This window comes from Heterodontus francisci, chromosome 33 (assembly GCF_036365525.1).
Source record: "Heterodontus francisci isolate sHetFra1 chromosome 33, sHetFra1.hap1, whole genome shotgun sequence".
NCBI classification, from domain to species: Eukaryota; Metazoa; Chordata; class Chondrichthyes; order Heterodontiformes; family Heterodontidae; genus Heterodontus; species Heterodontus francisci.
The window spans coordinates 54,396,834-54,407,080 of record NC_090403.1 but is presented as its reverse complement, the minus strand read 5'-3'; the positions used below and the strand labels follow the sequence as shown (position 1 = coordinate 54,407,080).

General features: G+C 37.0%; 1 protein-coding gene across 1 annotated transcript; it reads right to left on the bottom strand.

Annotated features, from left to right (window-relative positions):
- Nucleotides 1-522: 522 nt before the first annotated feature.
- On the bottom strand, nucleotides 523-4,771 carry hoxb9a (homeobox B9a). Its single transcript, XM_068013602.1, has 2 exons — nucleotides 2,826-4,771; nucleotides 523-2,159 (listed from the first exon to the last, which is right to left on the bottom strand). The coding sequence occupies exons 1-2, from the start codon at nucleotides 3,340-3,342 to the stop codon at nucleotides 1,918-1,920; spliced, it is 759 nt and encodes a 252-aa protein (XP_067869703.1). The 5' UTR covers nucleotides 3,343-4,771; the 3' UTR covers nucleotides 523-1,917.
- Between the last annotated feature and the right edge of the window lie 5,476 nt (nucleotides 4,772-10,247).

Genomic DNA, 10,247 nt, shown 5'->3' with positions numbered 1-10,247 from the left:
GCGAGACACCCTGGTTAAGATTCCTTCATTAGACGGAGGAATTCTGAGTTCGCATTATTTACAGGGACACTTTACCTAGTTTTATGCTTCTTCCCCGCAGTTTCATGCAATCCTTTCTCTCTGCTGTTCTATTGACGACCCTGCATTGTGTCCACTCTTAGAGGATTTATCGGAAAAGCAGGATAAAAATACTGAATTACCCTTTGTCCATTTGTCCATTACAACCACTGGCTTCATCCCCAATAATTGCCTTGCGGTTTACCAGATAAATGCTTAGGATTTGCTGAGATTTTAGGAATCGCCTTTATATTAATTTTTCTAAATATGTCTTTTGAATCTGTGTAATTGCACATCCAGCTTATTTAATAAATACAGCTTTTTCTCCCTTTGTTTCAATGGGTTTGGTTCTCAGGCATCAGGCATAGAGAGGGATTCACATGCACAACCACGAATGAGGCAAGACTTTAAACAGCAGACGCAAGGTCACGGAAAAATCCGTTTCCAAACTTTCAGCAGCATTTTATTTTGCAGCCGTTTTCAATACATTCGCATGTTCCCATCTACTGATTATGGTATTAGGTGTACAGAGAGCGGTGAGTTCAAAATATTTTACACCATTCAGTGGGTTTAATTTATTATTATTATTAGTAATAAATCACATTAAATAGTGCAACCGCGCGCTGTTGACGTCGGATAGCTCCAGATTTTTAAAAAAATGCTACAAGGAAAGGTCACCTAGAATTGGGGAGCTTTTGTGTAAAATAGTTGGTTCGTTCACAAATGTAAAATCAGCACAAACCTGCAAAACACAAGAATATAAACACCAGCTCCACAGCGAACAGAGACAATGAGAAATATACAAGTTGTCATCAGGAATGTTATTGGTCTAAAATTTATCCCTTTGAGCTGATCCATGTTGTCATCCTCCTTTTGTGCAGCCTGGTCGGTAATTCGAGTTCCTGAGCCAAATTATTCCTAAACAGTATTTTATTTCTAAAATGTCATGAAATTCTATACGACAGATGGTTAAATTTTCGCTTGGACCACAGTTCAATGTGCTTACTACAATATTAGACCATCGTAAAAAAAACGAGCCACGTGGTAATAGTTACTCATAGTTGTACAAACTCTTAACAAAGGTAAAAAGTACCAATTTAAGCCTTTCGGAGTATCGTGCTGCACATTAAAACAAAAACAGCAGACCCACACTCACTCAAACACAGAGATTAAGGGCTACAGAAACAGAGATCGTAAGGTAGATTAACAATCGGTTTAAATAATAGTCACAATTCCATTGAAACAAGCAAATTCTTAAATCAAAGCGATACAAGGATCGGAAAGCAGCCCTTAAATCAACCGCAATGTGATGCGTCTTTGAAATGGATTCTAAACATCCGCTTTTGCATGTAAACAATTGAAAACAAGTCGTGTTCGATCATTGCAAACAACAAAGATTAAACATATAGATTTAATCACAGGTTAAAAAGATCATTTTTGTAAAGCGTTGCTTTGGAGCGCGGACATCCGGGTCCTGCGTCAAAGGCCATCACCAAAGCATTCACAGAAATTGTAGTGATTTATAAATAACACGAAGTTTCTTTTTAAGCCATAAAGAGAGAAAAGGTAGCTGGAATAAAAGCTCGCTGCTCTCTCTGGCTGTTATAGTGGATGAGAATGAGAGGAAGTTGTATCTCTTAATATCCTGCAATAAAATACTCTACACGTGACTCTATTCCCTGAATGAATGCACTAAAATGTTCGAAATAAATAGCCGAATTGCTGGATGTTTAAACCTTACATTCTGGTCATTCTTTGCTGTGGAAGGATGTTGGTTTTCTCAGAACTACAGTGTTTTAAGGATATATTGCAGTGACAGCAGAAACCGACTACGCGCTAAAGTTTAAACTCAACAGCTAGTCACTCGAATTCTTTTACGTGCTCCTTACTGAGTCTTTTCATCTTCATCCTCCTGTTCTGAAACCAGATTTTGACTTGTCTTTCAGTCAGGTTGAGAAGACGCGCTACTTCGTGCCTCCGATCTCTGGTGAGGTACATATTGAACAGAAACTCCTTTTCCAACTCCAGGGTCTGATACTTGCTGTAAGGGCATCTCTTCTTCCTTGTCGAGCGGGCGTGTAACCAATTTGCAGAAGGATTGCCTGAAAATGAGTGAAGAAAAAAAATGAGATCAGAATGAGAATTATAATGTGGTCATATTTTCTCAATGCACTTCTAAATTTGCAATGCTTATGGGGGATTCTACCAAAATATATGGAGCTAAGAATTGAGATGTTTGTTGTGGTCATATTCCTAAGCGCTTTTTTCCTCAGTATTACTAAACGGGAAGCCTTTGGGTGCCCTCAGACGGTTTAAATTTAATCTTTTTGCTTATTACCACGTTTGCAATTGAGAAGCAAACTCAGTCCCGGCAGCACTGCAGAAATTGCTCTCTCTCTCGCTTCTCCGCGGCTTCACATTAAGATGGTGTGCCGCACATTTTTTTGCTCACGGTTCCTCAGGAGATTGGTTCAAACGGAAAATAACAAGGGAAAACGTTTTATTTATTCATTAATTTATTTATTGCCTCGTAGAAGATAGACTGGCAAAACCATCATTAAAGGTTTGCAGGTGGTTACTTGTGTAACCCATAAAACAGAACGGAGGCGTATAAAGTAACAAGCAATATAAAATCAGTTAAATACTTGTGGCTAAACTGAAGCAAACTGCCTTTTAATTAGAACCTTATTTCAGTCGCGTTTTTGCGTGAGGGTTCGTAAACTATTTTCATTCTGAGATAAATCAAGTACATTTCCCGAACAACTTACTTTGTTCTGATGTCTCTTTGTTTCCCTTCTCTTCACATATACTGTCTTCATAGCACGGCGCTTTTCCGGAGCTAATGGTTTCGCTCTCCAAATATTCCCCATGTAATTTTTGGAGCGCCGCTGGTAAGGTTTCGCCGCCGTGACCCGCGAGTACCTCTGTTTTCAATGAGTCGTGACCGCTGGAAGGTATCCCGGGCGCGGACACGGCCCTGGGGGTCGGGTCCAACCAGGATCGCAAGTACCTGCTATCAGGCTGAATGGGGTGAGACTGGACGTATGGATGGTACAATGTGGAGACATTGGCAGAGGGTTGAGCGTACACGGGGGCCCAAGAAGTGCCGAACACGGGAGACTTCGGCTGAAAATTGCAAGCAGGAAATTCGGGGTGCTCGGGAACCCCCGGCTGTCTGGAGACTATATATTGCCCCGAAGCAAACTTCGTTGCAGGCGACCCCTCACTTTCATGACTTATAAGTGAATCGACAAAATAGTTACTAATAGCACCAGAGATCGACATTGTCAAACATCATACACTTCGATTCATTGGGAAATTATATGTAAGACTAGAAATTGTTCTCCCAACTTCTCAACTAACAAAGTAGAGTTAGCTAATATGTTGTGGGCTATCTGCGAAACGATTGGTTAAAGTTTTCATGAGGCCGACAAAGCGACAATAAAACGTAAATCAATCCGCAATGGGGGTTAAACAATTAACATCGCCGCCGTATTAAATACGTTTAGAGGTGAAATGGGTTTTAAACAACGAACAATACCACACATATATCGATATTGTTCGACTATCCCTAACAATGAAAAAGGTGATTAACTTTAAAAGACAATCTTTTAAGGAACTATTTTGCTTGCTAATTAATCTTATCTCATGTGACAAATTCTCACACCAGGTCTCATAATCGTCAGTCTTATTATTACTGCTATTATCTTAAACCAATAACATAAGAAGTGTTAAATGCAATCATCGTAACAGATAATTCTTGTAATATTTGTGTTTGATGGGTGCAAAAACTGGCGAGTTTGGCGGTTTGGAACACCCAGATTTGAGTTGATAATATGAGCCCGAGGTTCTGGTGCCAGTGAATGAAATATGCGTGCGTTCTGTGAGTAACAACTTTAAACCTTATACAGCAGAAATTGTGGTGAAAATGCACATCACAAACAGTGACAAGCCAATCCGTTACTTTTCTTTCAAATTTTAATTTGGACAAAAGTGCGCAATTGAGGAAGACTAGAACCAATTGGATTTAAGGTAGTTTCTCAGCCCAGTTCCTGCATTTCCAACCAAGAAAGTCTTTTTGTTCCCATTGTGATCTTTTAAAGCTCACAGTTGCATTAAAGACACGGCTACATATTATTCAGCATTATTAGGCTGTGTGACTTTAAATTACTCACAAGACTACTTTACAACAAAGGAGAACGGAAAGTCAATACTTAAACTATATTGGACTACAGAGACCGAGTGAATAATTCTAATGTTTTAAAATTATGCACAAATTGTTACATGTTATAAGTTGTTAATTTAAAACCACGTCTTCCCTTGTTATCTTTTCCATTTGTTCAAGGAAACGCCCTTTCCATGAGAATAAGTGCCAAGAAAGATATTTGTTTCGTGAAGCTAGGGGGAAATTGTGAATGGAAGTGACTAGTGAAATGTGCAAATACCAACAATATTCACTGGGTAGTGAAGGATTTATGTAGGTAGGAAACTGTTCGGCTATCCAACTTACCAAACCAATTTCTTAATGTAACTCATTAATGGAAACTAACAATATTTAACTTTGCAACAAATTAATTTAGAAGGTTGAATGAGAAAACTTGATTTGATGTCATTCAGCTGATACAAAAACCTAAGGTTTTAAGAGCCTTGGATATTAGTCAAACAGCAGAGAAATAGCGGAGGCCATAAGAAAGATTACAACAAGTGGTGAATTGTTTATACGAACTTCTAAATTATATTTCATGTCAATCTTTGATTTTATAAAATTAATTAAGTAAACCGCGTTTTTCAATTCAGGAAGAAATTATTTCAAATATAAATAGATGTTCATTTCTTTGGACTGAGGAATGATTTGATTAACAGCACAGTCTTAATTTTGTCGCTGTTAGGCTGACAAGCAAAGGACTGTCAGGCGGGCTGGTAGTTTGCAATAGTGCTCTACATTAAGATATCACAAGTGAATTTCTAGGAATTGAGCAAATCATAGGCTGAGATTAACATCTGTGTATTCGTTAATGTGATGATGGGAACTTCGCTATATCCCGAATCTCCAAAAGAATCCTCCCGTTTAAAAAATATTTTCTTAAATACTTGCAAGAAACTGGCTAAGCTATAAACCACAATCATGTGAACACAAGTGAGAATATCCAAATATGAGAACATATGAGAAAGTAAAGGTTCACCTATGTGCTTAAATTGATTGTTAGCATCATGCCATATATATTTCACAATATGTACGAATCTGTTTCGTATTTTGATTCGACTTGTCTTGACTAACATTGCATTGAATTATAAACAACTTCCGTATTCTCTAGCCTGCACCGTCGTTCAAAAAGTTTATTTTGCTTCCACGATTATTTCAAAAGTTTAGGGGTAAATGAGATTAAAATTAGTTTGACTATTCTATTCTACACTTCAAGATTGTGAACTTTAAAACTTGTTTTTAAAATCGGTAATATTCTAAGAGATGGGTTTCAGTTTAACGTGAATATTATTCAGACTAAGTAGTGAAAAAGGGAAGATTGCTTCAAGGCGAGACTTGTGCAGTACAAGGGCCTGCAAGACTTTCACATCTAAATATGTTGCTGATTGTTGTATATATTATCAAAGAGACGGTTCATTGCTTCTACAGCCAGTGATTGAAGCCGAGAGAACAAAGTTAAAAGACGCTGACATATTTATAAATAGGTATTGCTATAATAGTCTGTACTTAATGTGTAAAATTTTGAGTTATACTGATTCGATATATTCCTTTAAAAATCTATTTATTTATATTTATTTTTACTGTATAAAAGATTTTCAAAATGCAACAAACATTTATTTTCTGAAGTACTTCAAGTGTGCGAACATTAAGGACATTAACATTCATTATCTCATTGGTCAAATACATTGTTTTCATTTATTTACTCGAAGTATGCCGAGGTATCTGCTCCTAGTTATGTGTATCTCATTAAGCTGAAAACGGTCACTCTGCCAGTGTATTACTGTGCAAATGTTAAAAGACAGTTCAGAGTCACTCGCCTGTCTTTTAGCTCAGTATTTAAAGCGATAATCTAACACTAGTACAGTCATGACTCTATTCCATTGGAACTGAAATTCTGGATATCCACTGGCTTTTTGTGATGTCCTCCCTTTACAACTAAAACGCGTATTAGATGTACAAACCGTAGTTTAAACAGATTGCTTAATACCATACAGTTTCACTGTCAAAAGTAAAATATGCACTCTCAAACGGATAGTAACAATGCAGTTTTCTGTATTATGGGGTGAATTAAGAGAAATGTTAAAGGTGATAGTATCTATATGAGAGAACAGATGCACAACGAATGGGAACTGCATTTTAACAAGATAATATATGAAAGTATAAACGATTATATTGCTATATTTGTAGTATCTTTGCTTATTAACTGTTACAATGATACGTTTATATGTTTTATTGGGGCAAATTATTGGGCTTTTCTTATTAACTCCAAATTTATATATTATATTTTTAAAAGTCTTTTTTAAGAACGTATATTTGGATCTCTGCCAACCAAAAATAGAGATTGCCTCTAAACAACAGCAAACTGGCATTATGAATGGGAAAAGTCCTGTCTTTCGGGGTCGCTGCAGGCCCTTTGGGTGGGAACACCACATTTAGGTCTAAAGAAAGAGGTTTAGCTTAGGCCTAACTATAGAAGAAATGAGGCCCCTTTCTCTTGTCTCCACAGCACATTGTGCAATTCGATCAACTTTAGCAGTTCCAATGCAGTCATAAACGCTCCAACATCTTTAACAGTAGCGAGTTTATTTGTTGCATTACCCCCATAATCCATTGGAAATATGCAGATAGCAGGAAAACAAATCTAACACCTTTGGAATAAATAGTTTACTGCACGTGGTTAAAAAGATCGGTAATCAGCTACAGTCAACGATTGGAACGCTCTCTTGACATCCAATTATTGTTAACATGTAATATCACGGTTTTCCTTTTTCCTTTGATGAGTTATATTCTACAAATCACTCGGCGGGCTCAGTGACCGCTGTATATGCATCTCTGCATGTGTTTTAAACGGTAGCCGATACTTAATTTACAGGTTTCAAACTGACAGTGAAAGTGAACGACTTAAAGAACATCTGCGCAAATCTGCTGAAGTTATACTTTCATATATAAACCATCTAAACAATAAAACCGTGAGGGCGATACTAAAGCTTGTCTTATGTCTTTCTGCAATTGGATGCCTCCAGTTAAAAATCTTCTGAGATACGGTCAGATGTGTCTAACTGCAGTAATATTGATCCGGCCTCTTATTTAATATAAAGTACTGTTGTGATAGACTGAGCAACCACTATCAATGATCGAGTAATATTTACATTATCATTTGTGGCTGGATAAACTGCCTTATAGCAAAACAATATCATACCATCACTGAAAGACTACCAGCCTTGATAACTTGACATTGGACGAATGAAAAGCTCTGATCCGTGAGTGTAGGATATTTGTTTCCCTTAGATTATAATCCAAGTGTACAAAAAATTGCTTCAAGAAACAAAATTAATGTGCTACAGAAATAATCGTGTTTTTATCTGCTCACTTTCATCCTTGTTCGGTGCATTTTCCATTTCTCTGTTTTTAAAACCTGAAGTAACTTTTTAATGGATACAGACTGTGCAGATATTACTCGCGGACTCGAAACTGTGCTTTTAGCCTACATATCTTTGCATTCATTATACGTATAATGAATTAATATATCTATCTGCGCAGTTAAATCTAAAGAATAGAAAATTGCATCCAACTAGTCACGTTTGTAATCACAATATAATTCCAAAATTATACATTTACCGCCAAAGAAATATACACAATTTGAATTATTTAAAACGTTGCCATGCTATTCATACACAAAAATTGTTATTTTAGAATTTATCCACATATGGGAAAGAAGGGCAATTAGACAGATGTATACTTCAGTTAATCTGCAATAACAATCCGCGCTGGGCACTGTTAGTGGCACCATCTTCTACATCTTCGTAATATACAAAACGTTTTGTCACAGAAATCATTCCTTCGGGTAACAAAATACCAGAGATTCCTCTTTTAACTAAAATCCAAAAGTTTGCGATGACAATAACTGGAGTAATTCAGGCAGTTTCTTGTCACTGCGATCAAACAGAAGCCCAACAACATGAAACTACCTAAGTCACACAGCAGTTCCATTTCACTTGCGCCATAGACTGGACCTAACGAGCCGCGTTCAATTCGAACAGAAAATAAAGACCATCATTGTGAAATATAATTTGCTAGACATTCTTTAAATGATAATGTAATTAATAAAAAGGTCTCGTGTTTCTCAGAAAGGAAAGGGAGAGTTGATATTTAAAAATCTTACAGTCACTGGCAGTTCCAAAACTGCATCTATCTCTGTTTAATGATTCCAACTCGGCAGATTGTACAGTTTTGACCTCGTTCGTTCGCAGTTTGCGTGCAAATAAACATATCAGAAGCTGAAGCAATTGGCGCCACTATACTGCATCATTACCACGGTAAAGAATCAAAGTTTTCATTTTAAAACCAGACTCTGGACTGCTGTACCAACAAACTTAGTAAAACCAAACCTTCAATTTTCCACAAAGTCAATGCGGCTAGAACCAGCCTTAAAGGGTCTCTGACAAAACAGTTAAACGTGACAATGTCCTACCATTTTCCAAGTCTTGAAAGCAAATTTGGGTAACCGTTTGTGAGTTTCCACTTGAGGTTTGTCAAGGAAGAAAAGTGTGACCATTTCCCTGTTCTCAACGCTATGTTGTGTGGCATGCCGCTCGGAACCAATCTACCCAAGTCCAACAAGTCCTACATGACAGCAACTTGCCAAACATATTTACAAGCCATAAAACTTTACAAAAGCAGACGTGGTCGTCCGTGGAGCATCGTCAGTGCCCACAGCCGGATTACAACCGTCTCGATGGTATTTAAATCACCGACACTGGATACCAAATAAATTTCAAACTGCAGGGTTTTCTTTAGGGCTGGCAGCATCGGAATTCCCTGTCTTTTTTTCACAACCATCAACTTGTCCATTTCAGGTCAATTTCACGGGTCCACAATCAGCCAACCAATGTCCATGAGCTATACAAGCCAGACTTGAAGGAAGAGCCACTAGTGAGTAGATAGCCACACAATACTTAACAGACCTTTGGACATTAAATAAAAGTATTAAGAACTAGAGAAATCCAGCCAAACACAATTTTATTGTTTTAAATCTGCATTTTAATTGTGGCCTGTGACAAGGCCCAGGAAATAATGCAACGAATTTAAGCCGTGAAATATACAGGACATGCTATTCAGAAAAATCTTTCAACACTTATTTTACACCATGAAATTAAAATATTCAATTCAAATAGATATTGGTGGATTTACATATGGTGCAAATACTAACAGTTCCTTTATCTCCCTCTCGTACAAGAGTATTGTGCGGAATTCAGTGTGCTTAGCGATAGACAAGAGGTGATGGGCACAACGTTAATAATCTTTGGTATAACAGTTTCTTTACATTTTGAAAAATAAATATTACATTTTAACCAACATTACACATACAGTATCTGAAAAACTCTATCTAAAAACATACATGTAAAATTAATTGAGACGACAGCCCACCATAGTTTGCTCATATTAAATGTCAGACATTTTGATGAACATTTGAAAGACAGTTATTCCTAAGTACAAACACATTTTAATTATAGTGTATAATATCCACTAAGGGTGTACATTCTCTGCAAGAGGTATAATCGACACTCGTGATATATTACAAGCTGTGTTTTAGCCGATTGTTATATATACACATCATTTATGCAACAGATGTTCAAACGAACAATTACTGATCCCCACAATGGACATTACTTCTCAAAAACACTGACGGACCAAGAACTCGCCTGTGTTTATATCTGTTTTAGTTTGCCGATGTACTTAATCAGCAATTGTTATTGTGAGTTCAGATTAATTTATCAGTTCCTCACATTCCATTCACATTTGATGGGAAGTTTTACACCACATCTATAGTGTGGAACAGAATGAGAAATTAAACCGTAAAATTGAGGCTGAATCTTGTTAAACAGGTCGGGGTCCAATTAGTTCCCCACACAGATGTGCTTTTCCCCAATGTGAATTGAGAAGCTTTGAGGTATTTGTAGGTGTAGGGAGGAGAATATAGATTAAT

What these genes read in the sequence shown, in the direction of transcription:
- hoxb9a (XM_068013602.1), bottom strand. Translation starts at nt 3,342, where the DNA reads ATGTCGATCTCTGGTGCTATTAGTAACTATTTTGTCGATTCACTTATA. An exon ending in CAAAGAGACATCAGAACAAA is followed by an intron (nt 2,160 to 2,825) that starts GTAAGTTGTTCG and finishes ACTCATTTTCAG; the next exon opens with GCAATCCTTCTGCAAATTGG.